Source organism: Trichechus manatus, unplaced genomic scaffold (genome assembly GCF_000243295.1).
Source record: "Trichechus manatus latirostris isolate Lorelei unplaced genomic scaffold, TriManLat1.0 scaffold00089, whole genome shotgun sequence".
Lineage (NCBI taxonomy): Eukaryota > Metazoa > Chordata > Mammalia > Sirenia > Trichechidae > Trichechus > Trichechus manatus.
Genome location: NW_004444025.1, coordinates 2,228,755 through 2,243,262, shown reverse-complemented (window position 1 = coordinate 2,243,262; position 14,508 = coordinate 2,228,755). Strand labels below are relative to the sequence as shown.

Here is a 14,508-nt window from a genome sequence, read left to right as displayed (position 1 = left end):
GGAGCTGACACCCTGAATTTGGACTTTTAGCCTACTTTGACTGTGAGGAAATAAACTTCTCTTTGTTAAAACCATCCACTTGTGGTACTTCTGTTATAGCAGCACTAGATGACTAAGAGAAAACTCAAAACAAACTAAATTCAAGGCAAGCAGAAAAATAATAAAACAAAAATCAGAGTGGAAATCAATGAAATTGAAAACAGGAAATTAAGAGAGGAATAAGACAAAAAAAAGCTGATTCTTTGAATAGATCAATAAAGTCAATAAACTCTCTCCAGCTTAACCAAAAAAAAAGAGAGAGAGGACACAAATTACTAATATTAGAAATAAAGAGTAGCCATCACAACAAATCCCATGCACATTAGAAGGATAATGGAATAGTATGAACAATTCTATGCCCATAAATTTGGTAACTTAGATAAAATGGACAAGTAACTTGTAATATTCAATCTATAAAAACTCACATGAGAAGAAATTGATAATTTGAATATGCCTGAATCTATTAAAGAAATTCATCCCACAATTAATAATCTTCCACAACAGAAAGCAACAGGACCAGAGATTTCACTGGTGAATTCTTCCAAGAATTTAAACAAGAAATGATACCCATTATCTGCAATCTCTTCCAGAAAACAGAAACAGCAAGCCCATTCCTAATTCATTCCATGAGGTCAACATTACTCTAATACCAAACCAGACAAAAATTTTTACTAGGAAGGAAAATTACAGACCAATATCTTTCATGAATATATACGCAAAAATACTCAATAAAACATCAGCAAATTGAACCCAACAATATAAAAAAAAGAATTATATACCATAACCAAATACCTGGGATTTGTCCCAGGTATACAAAGCTCGGTCAACTTTAACAAATAAATTAATCTAATTAATCATATCAACAGACTAAAGGAAAAAAAAAATCATGTGATTATATCAACAGATGCAGAAAAAACAAGTCACAAAATCTAGCACCCATTCATAACAATTTTCAGCAACTAGGAATGGAGGAGGGGACTTCCTCAACTGACAATGAACATCTACAGAAAACCTACAGCTAATATCATAGTTAATGGTGTGTGAAACTAGGTGCTTTCCCCCTAAGACTGGAACAAAACAAAGATGTCTCATCACTTCTACTCAACATCTTACTAGAAGCCCTAGCCAATACAATTAGACAAGAAAAGGAAATAAAAGGTATGCACATTGAAAAGGAAGAAATAAAATTGTCTTGGTTTACAAATAACATGGTTGTCTATGTAAAAAAAAAAAAAAAACCTCAAAGAATTGACAAAAAAATCCTAGAACTAATACAGATTATTAGTATATTATACACTATATTGTTATATAATAACAATAAGGTTGCAGGATAAAAAGTTAATATAAAAAGTCAATTACTTTTCTATATAACTATCACCAATGAACTGGAGTCTGAAATAAAAAACACAACACCATTTGCATTAGCACCAAATAAATAAAATATGTATCAATCTAACAAGATATGTACAAAATCCATATGAAGAAAACTACAAAACACTCATGAAAGAAATCAAAGAAGATTTAAATAAATGGAGAGATGTTTCATACTCATGGATAGGAAAACAGTATTATTAGGATGTTAACTATTCCCAAATTACCTATAGAGTCAACACAATCTCAATCAAAATTACAGCAAGTTACTTTGTGGATATGGACCAAACTGGTAAAGCAAAAGACCCAGAATATCCAAGAAAATATTAAAGAAAAGTAAAGTTGGAAAACTCCCATTATTTGACTTCAACATTTATTATAAAGCTACAGTGTTCAAGACAGTGTGGTGTTGGTGAAGGAATAGGTAAACAGATCACTGGAACAGAATACAGAGTGCAGAAATAGACCCATATAAATATCGTCGAAGGACTATATTGACATATTGACAAAGGAGAAAAGGCAACTAAGTGGAAAAGGATCATTTTTTCAACAAATGGTTCTGGAACAACTAGACGTTCACATAAAAATAAAAAATCTAAACATAGAGCTTACATATTCACAAAAATTAACTCAAAATGGATCATTCATCTAAGCATAAGACAAAATTCTACAACTTCTAGAAGCTAACACAGGAGAACATCTAGGTGACTTTGGGTTTGGTGACTACTTTTTAGATACAACACCAAAAGGATGATCCATAAAAGAAAAAAATATTACAAGTTGGACTTCATTAAAATTAAAAAACTTCTTCTCTGTAAAGGATACTGCCACATACTGTGAGAAAATATTTGGAAAACATATATCTGATAAAGGACTTGTATCCAAAATATATAAAGAGCTGTTAAAAGTCAACTGTAAGAAAACAACCAACCCAACTATAAAAAACGGGCAAAAGATCTGATCAGACACTTCACCAAAGAAGATATACAGATGGCAAATAAGTATATGAAAAAATAACAATATTGTTAAGGAATTGCAAAACAAAACAACAATGTGATAATACACACATATTAAAATGGTTAAAATTCAAACCCTGACAACAGCAAATGCTGGAAATGATGTGGAGCAACAGGAACTCTCATTCATTGCTGGTGGGAATACAGAATAGTACAGCCACTTTGGAAAACAGTCTGGCAGTTGCTTACAAAGCTAATGATCTAGCAATCTAACTAAATCTACCATGCAATCTAGCAATCATACCCATAGGTATTTATCCACACAAATGCTGCGTACAACTGTTTACAGTAGCTTTATTTATAATCGCCAAAACTGGAAGCGACCAAAATGTCTTTCAAAATACGTGAATGGATAACCAAACTGCAATACATCCATACAGTGGAGCATTATCCAGTGATAAAAAGAAATGATCTACCAAGCTATGAAAAGATACGGAGGAACTTTGAATGCACATTACTAAGTGAAAGAAGCCAGTCTTAAAATGATACATACTATATGGTTCCAACTATACGACAGTCAAGAAACAGAGAATCAGTAAAAATATCAGTGGTTGCCAGAGGCTTAAGAGGGAGCAGTAAGAGGGATTAGCAGGTGGAGCTTAGGGCATTCGGGCAGTGAAAGCTACTTTGTATATTGTAATGGTAAACACAAAACATTATGCATTTGTCAGAGTGACCCCTGATAATAAATTACAGACTTTAGTCAATAATAATGTATCAATATCGGTTCATCAATTGCAACAAATACAGCAGTGGAATGCAAGACGTTAATAACAGGAGAAATAGTGTGCAGGGGGATAAGGGTTTTGGGGATTCTCTGTACTTTCTGCACAATTTTTCTGTAAACTTCAAATTTCTCTAAAAAATAAAGTTTATTTTAAAAAAGTCACCTTTCAGCAATTAGTTCCCCAACTGAGCTCCACCACACACACCCATGCACAGCCTCCCTGCAACCACACCAAACAGAAGATGCAACCCCATTTAAAGCTGTAGGTTTTCAGGGCTATTCTGAGGAATGTGCAGGTCTCAGCATGTATCGGTGAACTTGTGTAAAGAATAAATCACTATTTATGAGTTGGAATCAACTCGAAGGCAGTGGGTTTGGTTTTTTGTTTTTTTTTTAAATTGGAAAAGAAGTTGAGAACAAGATTCTACATCATCATGTTTTTCTATTAGCCTCCGATTCTCAGCATAATATTTAAAATCTGGAACTCTATTGATATCCCAGTTTCTCGATTTTGTTTTAGAATTTCCCACTCCAAAGTCTTCAAATGCCCTAACTTTGCTATAGAATATACTTCTCAAAACAGTGGAGGACTCTAGATCCTGCCAAGAGACTTAGGAAGTACTACTTATTTTTACATCGTCACAAACAAGGGCTAATGTAGTTATTATAGAAATGCACTTACTGTTTGTCATTTTTCTACATGGCTTAGGTGAGGTTTTAGAATTAGTAAACGACAAAACAAGTAGCTACAGTTATATATTATATCCTAAGTCACACATAAATACTTCACATTTTCTTATCTATTTTATTTATATAACTATATTCATCAATTATGCCAGTAATCTACATAATTTTAGGATATTGATTACACAGCTTATTCAAAATGTACATTTATTAAAACTTATTCTAGATTTATTAGAAGATTCTTCTATTCAAAATGAATAGTTATATACGTGTGTGTGTGTGTGTGTGTGTGTGTTGGTGGAGAGAGCTCTACTAGAGAAGTAATTTTTAATAATGTAACCCAACTAAATAAAGAATATGATTAGGTTCCCAACTGCAAAGTCTTTTTAGTTCCTTAAATAGTTCATGATTCATTGACTAGTTGGCTGGTTTCATCTTGTCCTGTTCATCAAAAATTTTACCCAAACATAACTTTCTTTTTTAGTTACTACTCTCTATACCTAATTATTACTGCAAATATGTACATGAAAAAACAAAAGGGTTTATGATATAATTATAATTACCATTTTTAAACAGTTATACTATCACATGAAGAGAGATTAAAGAAACTCTTTATAAATAAAATAGTACTAACAAAAACCCTGCTTAACATTCTTAGAAGTGATCTTGACTACATTAAACTCCAATTTATAATTTTACAATTGCTCCTGATTATGAAGATGAGTCATTTACTTTCATCATAAAAACTTCTGTCACTTCTGGAAATTACTGGTAACAAAAATGAGGCAGTGTGATAATGAAACTGTCAAGAATAAAAAATGATGTAGATAAAAATTTCCTAATGCTTCAGACTTTACCTCTAAAATTTTCTTCGTAGTCTCTTTCAGTTTGAGTTTACGCATATTTAGAAGTTAATCACTGCATGCGATTTTTGTTGACCAGAAGTCTTGGGCATGATTTCGTGCTGATAATAAATCTTCTACAGATGACAAAAATCTGTCCAGAGGGGAATAGTTTGTACGTATTTTACCAAATTTAAATTGTTATTTTGAACAACATACCATTACTGTACAGAAACAACCATCACATTCCTTTGGAACAGAACCTTTTAATTTTTAATTCATTCAAATTTGTGGGCACGGACACTATTTTCTTTGTGTTTTATTCACAATACTTTTGTGGACAGCACATTCTAGGTGTTGGGAATAGGATGATATTAACAACTGCAGGCTCTCAACTGTTTTATTTTTTGAATTAAAAAAAAAAATGGATGAGTAAACAAACAAACTAGTGACCAGAATACTGAAATAACTGAATAACTACCACAGTTAGGGAAAAACAAAATAAAAAAATAGATAATTACATACGTATGCTGATATATTTTTGTATGCAGGCCACAAATCATGGAAATCTCATACAAAAGCTAGATTAAATTATCATTGTGCTTCATTGTAATTTTTTGTTAACTCTGCATTCCTTGGCAAACACAATGTTAAAAAATCAGTTTCCAATATTTCCCACAATCCACATTCCATTATGTTTCCATTAATCACTCCTAGTATTCTGTCTAAAAATAAATGACATATCTTCTGAGAGAACTTACTCAACAAAATGTTGTATTTCAAGAGGCAAACTATATTGGAACAAAGACATTTTGAACTAAAAATTGTATTTTTCATTTTCATGGCAAAACTGGTAAATTAAAAATACATAGTAATTAAACATTTTTTACATTTTTATATTTTCTTTCACATGCTAATATGTAACAGTCTTATAAATTTATCAAGCTTACACATTTGATGCAAGTTTGATGTATACATTAAAGCTATTTTTGGACTTATAGTTTCATTACAAAGCCTTATCAGGATACAAATATTGTATGGGTATAATAAATTATTTTGGAAATTGCATGTTTTTCTTTAAGAAATAATAATAGTAATTTACATTTATTGTTGGAGATTACAATATCTGGTTAACTTTTAGACTCTTTAGGCATTATTCTATGACTTCTATAGCAAAATCTCGTTGCAGTTTCAAACACAGTGATGTGTATTTCTACTAGCAGCTATACAAAGTAGAGAATTAAAATATAGAATGTGTTCAACTTTTATTCATTGTGTAATTATTTTAATGCCTGAAAACTAAATGTAAAATAACACAATTGAGCCTAATATTTCATACAGCCTATTTATCCTTTACATCCATGTTCATAAAAAATCTTAATATGTTCTACGATGCTCTGAAAAGTTTGTTCTAAAGAGTCTCTTCCATCATTACTCTATGCAGTGGAATATGTTAAGAGTCCAAGATAATTTTCACATTGGTGTTTTCTGTTACGAGAGAAATTCTGCAGCTGTTGAAGCTCCATAACACACCAGAGAATTGAGTTGATAATGGTACCACTGGAAATCAAGTAACTGCTTTATAGAACATCCTTGCTTTCTGACTCCAGATCGCTGGCTTCAAGTTGGGGGGCTGGAGGGATAAGTGGTCTGGAAAGTTGAGGAAGTGTTTGTTACAGACTGAATTATGCCTCCTAAAAGATATTGTGACGTCCTAACCCCTGTACCTGTGATCCTGTTTGGAAATAGGATTTTCTTATGTTATATTAATGAGGTCATATTAGAGTAGAGTAGATACTGTGATGGTTAAGATTGTGTGTCAACTTGGCTGGGCCTTGATTCTCAGTGTTTATATGTGATCACCCCCATGATGGAATCTGCTGTGAGTTGCCAGTCAGTTGAAAGGGAGTTTCCTTGGAGGTGTGGCCTGCATCTGAAATATAAGCAGACGTTCTGGCTTTTTACTTGCTCTGGATCATGCAGCTGCCTCCTGTTCATCTTGAGACTTGAGGGTATCAGCTTATCTGCCGATCTTGGGAATCGTCGATCTTCACAGCCTGTGAGCAGGATCCCTGCTCTCCGACCTGCCAGTCTTGAGTTTGCCAGCCCCTGCAGCTATGTGAATCAGGAGAAGCCTTGTGGTCTTGCCTGTCAATCTTGAGATTCATCAGTCTTCACAGCCTGTGAGCAAGAGCCCTGCTCCCGACCTGCCAATCTTGGGTTCACCAGCCCCTGTGGCTACATGAATCGAGAGAAGCCTCTATCCTGATCCATGGACTTGGAATGTTCCAGCCTCTACAATCATGTGAGCTGTTTCCTTGATATAAATTTCTCTCTATATATATTTATACGCTTTACTGGTTTTGCTTCCCTAGAGCACCCAGACTAAGACAGATACTAAATCTAATCCTTTCTGACTGGTGTCTTTTTAAACGGATAAACGGACAATAGAGATACATACACACAGGGGTAGGATGCCATGTGAAGACAGAGGCAGATGCATTTACAAGCCCAGGACCACCAAGGATTGCTGTCAGCTACAGAAGCTAAAAGAGACAAAGAAGGACCTTCCCCTAGAGCCAACAGCCTAAATGCAGACTTCTAGCCTTCAGAACTGTGAGAAAACAATGTTCTGTTCTTTAAAGCCACCCATCTGTGGGATTTTTGTTACAGCTGCGCCACGTATCTAGGGCAGTGATAAAGAGAAGATGTAAGCGGAGGGGTGGGTAACTGGAGTCAGAAAACTCAGACAGTGAACATCTCCATATAAGGTAAGGATCGATGATATGTCACCTTCCATTTCTGGAATAGAAAAATAAGTATATGTTTCAGAAGGAGGACCCAAGTGTCTCACAAAGAGGTAGTACACTTCAAATACCAGTTCGTTGTTGCTCTTCAGCACGCCCTTACACAGTCCTTAGCTCTTGTAGGTACTATTTGACTTCCATAACTTTAGTGGTAACAGGGACTAAAGAATAATATCATAAAGGAGGCACAATTTCTCTGACAGTTTGTGTTCTTAATGCATAAATGTAATGGGTCTGAAATGGCCTCGTAGGTAGATCATTTAGTGTTAAGTGTAGCTCACTGATATGCTCTATTTGACCATTAGAGTGTGGCTGGCAGGGCATAGTTACAATGAGGATGTCAAGGGCCTTGAAAAGCATCTAGGGGATTTATCCTTCCAGGAAGATGGAGTGGACATACTTCTCCCTATTCCTCCCACTTAAGAACTGAAAACCCTGGATATTATATATTAAAACAAAGATAAGAAGACTAAAAAGTAGAGAGAAAGAGGCAGATTGGGACCTCGAGATCTAGGGAGGACAACACAATGGGAGTTCCCTGGGTTTTCTTTGGCCTCATATGTCCCAGATTTGTAGCTGAAGCAGCAGGTAAGTGGAAACATCAACTGGCTCAGGCCAAAAACACCCCAACAAAAACCTGATCGCTAGCTAAAGGACAAAAAAAGGGGTTGGCCTAGCAAAACAGAAAACTTTTAGACAATAACTTCTCTAACCCATCCAAACACCACAGAAAAAACTGAGACCCCACTCCCAGGTATGCTATCAAAGGCCAAGTGGGGAGCCTAAACTTAAACTTTAAGAGGCTGTAAGGACACATCCCAACACCCCAGCTGAAATGGTGTCAGAGAAGGTCAAGTGGATAGTTGGTACTTTCATCACCGATGACCAGTAACAAGGCCACCTCAAGGCTGCAGTCAGTGACCACATAGGGAGCTTCCACCTCTACCCAACAGTAATGAGATATCACTCCTCCTCTACACTGGGGTGGTTTCAAAGGAGCCCTACTAGACAGTCAGGACTTTCACTATCATCAACAGAAATGAGGCCAGTGGAGACCACAGAGGTAACTGGGAACTTCCTATCTCACCCAACAGTAATAAGGAGTCAATACCCTCTTGAAAGGGGAAACCTGAATTTCTACCTCCACCTGTGAGTAATTAAGCAGCCAGCTCTAATAGAAGGGATAAGCAATAATCAGCCCCATTATATAATAAGTACTCGGGTTTCAATAAAAAATCATTCATCATACAAAGAACCTGGGAAGATCTCAAAGTGAATGGAAAAAAAAAAACATTTAATGTAAATACCAAGATAATAGACATGTTAGAATTATCTGACAAAGATTATAAAACATGCATGAGAAAAATTCACCAGTGAGCAATTACATAATCCTTGAAACAAATGAAAAAACAGAAAGCCTGAGCAAAGAAATACAAAGTCTCAGCAAAGAAATAAAAATATAAAGAAAAACAAACAGCAAATTTTAAAACTGAAAAATACAATAACTGAAATAAAAAGCTCAGTGAATGGGCTGAACGTGAAAATGGAGGGCACAGAGGAAAGAGTCAATGAACTAGAAAATATAACAACAGAAATTACCCTATCTGAACAACAGAGCAAAAATAGACCAGGGAAAATCAACAGAGCCTCAGGGACCTGTGAGACTATAACAAAGGATCTACCTTTTATGTCACTGGAGTCCTAGCGAAAGAGCAGAGGGAGTACAGGGATGTAAAAAGCACTCAAAGAGATAATAGCCAAAAGCTATCAAAATTTGGCAATAGGCATTAAATCTACATTTTCAAAAAGCTGAGCAAATCCCAACCAGGATAAACCCAAAGAAATCTCCACAGAGACACATCACAATTAAACTTCTGAACACTACAGACAAAAAAAAAGAAAAAATTAATAATCTTGAAAGCAGCCAGACAAAATGGTCTCTGTGATAAGTTATATACATATACATAATGTAATACCTAGAGAAAACACTACAAAAGATATACAAAGAGATACACTCAAAAGCAATATACATACATAACTCAAAATGGAATTCTAGGATATGATCAAGTAAACACATGAAGGCAGAAAAAAGGAAATAAGAGAAACAAAAACAGAACAAGCAGAAAACAAAAAATAAAATGGTAGATTTAAGCCCTAATATATCAAAAATTATGTTAAATTTAAAGATCTAAATATACTACTTTAAAGACAAACAATTGGCAGAGTAGATTAAAAAATATAAGAAACTAATTTCAAATATAATGATATAGAATGGATATAAAAATATATATCATTCAAAAAAATTTTTTTAAAATGCAGCACTGGTATAAGGATAGCCATATAGACCAAGTGAATAAAATTGAGAGTCCAGAAATAAATACATATGGCCAATTGTTTTTTCACAAGGGTGCCAAGTCCATTCAGCGAGGAAAGAGTGGTCTCTTCAACAAAAAGGTGCTGGGACAACTAGATGACTACATGGAAAGAATGAAGACAGACCTATACTTTATGACATACACAAAAATTAGCTCAAAATAGATCAATGACCTAAATATAAGAGCTAATATCATAAAACTCTTAGAAGAAAACAGACGTAAACATTTAAGTCTTGTTTTTGGCAAAGGATTACTTGATATGACACCAAAAGTACAAGTAACAAAATAAAAAATAGGTAAGTTGGACTTCATCAAAACTAAAAGTTTTGTGCATCAAGGGGCATTATCAGGTAAGTGAAATGACAACCTACAGAATGGGAGAATTGTTCGGAAGCTATATATCAGATAAGTGTTTAATATTCAAAATAGATGAAGAACTCCTACTACTCAACAACAAAAAGACAAGAATTTCATTTTAAAATGAGCAAAATATATGAATAGACATTTCTTTAAAAAAGGTATACAAATGGCCATTAAGCACTTGAAAAAATACTCAACATCGTTAGTCATTAAAACACAAAAAACAATTTTGTTGCCGTCAAGTCTATTCTGACTCATAGCGACCCTATAGGACACAGGAGAACTGCTCCAAAGGGTTTCCAAGGAGCACCTGGTGGATTTGAACTGCTGACCTTTTGTTAGCAGCCAAGCTCTTAACCACTATGCCACCAGAGTTTCCTGTTAGTCATTAGGGAAATGAAAGTCAAAACCACAAGATACCACTTCACACTCATTAGGATGGCTATTATAAAATATATATATAAAAAAAAAACAAGTGTTGGCAGGGATGTGGAGAAATTGGAACTCTCATCTATTGTAGAGGGAATGTAGAATGGTGCATCCACTGTGGAAAAGTTTGGTGCTTACTAAAATAGAAAACAGAATTACCATACGATCCAGCAATTCTACTCCTAGGTATGTACACAAAAGACTTGAAGAAGGGCTCAAACAGATATCCGCACACTGATGTTCATAGCAGCATTATTCACAATAGCCCAAAGGTGAAAATAATCAGGTGTCCATCAACAGATGAATGTGGTGTATATATATAATGGAACAGCATTGTGTTTGTGTGTGTGTGTCTATACATTATTCATCCATAAGGAGCCCTAGTGGTGCAACAGTTAAAGCACTCAGCGGCTAACCAAAAGGTTGGTGGTTGAAACCCACCAGTTGCTCCATGGGCGAAAGATGTGGCAGTCTGCTTCCGTTAAGATTTACAGTCCTGGAAACTCTATGGGGCAGTTCTACTCCGTCATATAGAGTCACTATGAGGCAGAATCAACTCGACGGCAACGGGTTTGGTTTTGGTTTACCATATTTTAAGTAAATAATGCGTGTCTTCTACATTTGTTTGCCAATGACGCCCTCCCCCGTGCAAGATATTTTCATAAGTGCTGCTATGCCAATTTTTTTTACATGTTGCAGTAAAAACATTAGCATAGCATACTTATGAAAATACCTTATGGGGGAGGGCACAGTTGACAAACAAATGTAGAGGCATTTACTATTTGTGTAAAAATACGGTATTCATCCATAAAGAGGAATGAGATTCTGATATACGCTACTATATGGATGACTCTTGAAAACATTATGCTAAGTGAAATAAGACAGACACAAAAGGACAAATATTATATGACTCTGCTCATATGAAATATCTAGAACAGGCTAATGCATACAGGCAAAAGTAGGTTAGTGGTTACTAGGGGCTGGGGTGGGGGAACTGGTAGTTACTGGTAAATCTAAATCAATCTATATCTATATACCTATATTTATAATTTAAAAACAGTTAGGAAAAAGCTGTGTAATACTGATCAAGGGATAGACACATTAGCAGTCGAACGCTTTAACCACTGTGCCTCCAGGACTCCTTAACCGACAGGGCTCCATGGTTTCAAATGCAGAATTTCCTAGGATATATCCTCTCTGTTCTCTAGTTTCTGGCATGAAGTAGACAGTGAACTCAGACCACTGAAAGAAGGTAGCAAGTCTTGACTGGACTGGGTTGAGTATCCAGGTTGAGACTGGTTGTTTTAGGCTGTGGACCTCATTAAAATACATTTCCCACGTCTAACAAAGCCATTGTGAACTGGTAATTTTACTCCAATATATTATAACTTCCCTTGATGGGGACATCTCCCTGGAGAAGAAAACTCAGACAAAAAAGATCCCCTTTGCAACAGGATAGCCTCTACCACAGGACTGAAGGGGCCATTTCAGTACAAGCCAGAGTCAAGGCAAGATTGACCAATCCTCTAGAGTCAGAAGGCCTGGGACCAGGAAACTTCTACACCTTCCTGAAGTCTTTTATTGAAAAGATAGAAATAGAAAATTAAAGATTGGTTAACTATAATATCATGAAAACCTCAGGCATCACCAGATGCCCATGATCATCGCAGAGGTAACCTACTCAACAACTGTTAACATCTCGCCAGGCACAGCACGAACACCCTGGCTACCGAGCAGACATCCCAGCAACATCCCCCGCAGGCTCGGCAACACCATTTCTTGGCTGCTACTGCTACGGACACCCAGGAAACCAGACTCAGAGGTTCACAGGCTGTCAGTTCAGATAAACAGTTTAAGGTGTCATCCAGACAGATGAAAAACCCTCTGGAAACTTGGAAAATGATGAATATTTCCATTAACTGAAGACAGCAGAAGAACCATACATGACAAAAATTACAGAAATTGTCTGAGAAGCAGCTGAAAATCTGCTGCTCATCCTGCAGCAAAGAAGTCTAGCTTTATGAACACTGGAAGTCCAAAGAGCTTGTCCGGAATGTTTGGAAACACTGCTAACATGGAGAAGTTTCCAGCCTGACCTCCTTAAGGCTCTGACTGCTCTGTGTTAATGAAAATTTTATATCTTGCAGTAGGGTACAAGAGAGGTATAAGGCTTAAACAAACTTCCCACAAGGCAGCAGCTAAGGATTTGAATAGGGTGGCTGGTTTACACTCAGAAAACAAGATTAATGACTGAACAATGAAAAGAAGGCCCCAGGCATCAGCATACAGGATCGGTTCATTTACATTTGTATCTAAAAACACACGTGCTATAGTTGTGTAGAATTCTAGATAAGGGAATGGTGGTGATCAGCAAACTGAAAGAGCAGTAGGGAACAGGGATATAAGCACAGCAGGCAATATTTTCAAGGTTGTAACATGGTAAATGGGCCTCTGGGTCTCTTGTGGTACTTACTATGGATATGATCAATGAATACGATCATCTGGTTGACTGGTCTTCCCAATCAGAGGGCATCAATTAGGGGCACTCATGGGTAAGTGGACAGCGAACTTGTCCAGGAAGCAGCCTGTTGCTCCGCGATTGTCATTAGCTGAGTCTAAAGGCATCATCAACTATTCTTAGACCCACGATCAAGTGGCAAAGGAAGGGTCAGGGGTGAAACCCCATTAAATTCTTCTCCAGCCACCCACCTGCAGAATGGACAGAACCCTAATTATAAGCCTAGTTTCCCTCTCACCCAGGCATCCAATAAATAAGTTGCCTGCCTTACATGTGATCCTATTAATGTGCAGCTGTCAACACTGGTGGGGAACAGGAGGGTGATTTAATCAAGAGCATAGGCTCCCCCACATCCTTCAGTGTGGGCAGGAAGTCAGTACTTCCCCAGAAGTTTTCTAGCCTTTCACTAAGGCTTGTCGGATGAGAAAGACTAGGGAGATATGTAGTTACGGCTAGATCTCCACCTACAATGTTGACCATCAAAGCAGAGCTGTATCCTTAAACTCAGAGGAAAGTCATCAAGAAATGTAATAAGGTGTTGAATACTTTTTTTCCTAAGTAGTATTTGAAATAAGTATATTTACTGTTTTCTATTCCTTGTCCAAAAATATGTGGTGCTCAGTTCCTCTTCATCTATGAGAGAAAATAAGTGATAGAGTAGTAGGGGATATAAGCAGATATACCAATTCGATTAAACTCTTACGCTCATGGAAAACTGCCTCCTTCCTGACACTGCAGAGAAGAGGTGGGGAATTACACAGTTAGATATTTTCATTCTTACCTGCAAAGTGCTAATATGAACAGGAGTCCCTGTGCCATTCACAGTGTGCTTTTTAGCCGCATTTCCACCTTTCCCATCTGCTTGCTCAGCCTTAGCGATTCTGGCTTTTTCTGCTTCAACTCTTTTGGGATTGTTCAACATCACCTGGACAACAGCATACTCGACCAGAGAAGCAAACCCAAAGAGAAGACAAGCAATAAGCCATACATCAAGAGCCTTCACGTACGATACTTTGGGAAGTTCAGCAGCAAGGGTTGTGCACTCAGAGGCCAAACTGAGTACTGAGAAGATACCTATAGAGACAGAAAAAGGAAAAAAGTGGCATTTTACCCCATGAACATTTATTTCTGCATTCATTCCTCTTTGACTAATTCTCTCTGCAGTAACTTTCAATGGACCATAAATAATTCATCAGGTCTCTTTAAAGCTGAAACAGTAGATGAAATAACTCACTGCCGTCAAAATGAAACAATAGGTACTAAAGTAACATAAAAACCCAAAATGTTATCAATTTTTGCCTTAAATTTCCATTAATTACACCTATGGGCATCTTTCCAAG

At 36.3% G+C, this 14,508-nt stretch overlaps 1 protein-coding gene across 1 annotated transcript in view; it reads right to left on the bottom strand.

The window, feature by feature from the left end:
- The window catches only part of GLRB (glycine receptor beta), a 136,708-nt gene that overhangs the window by 7,007 nt on the left and 115,193 nt on the right, over window positions 1–14,508 (bottom strand). The window contains exon 8 of the mRNA XM_004382033.1: window positions 13,950–14,242. Coding sequence (XP_004382090.1) covers window positions 13,950–14,242 — 293 coding nt within the window. The remainder of the gene's footprint in view (window positions 1–13,949; window positions 14,243–14,508) is intronic.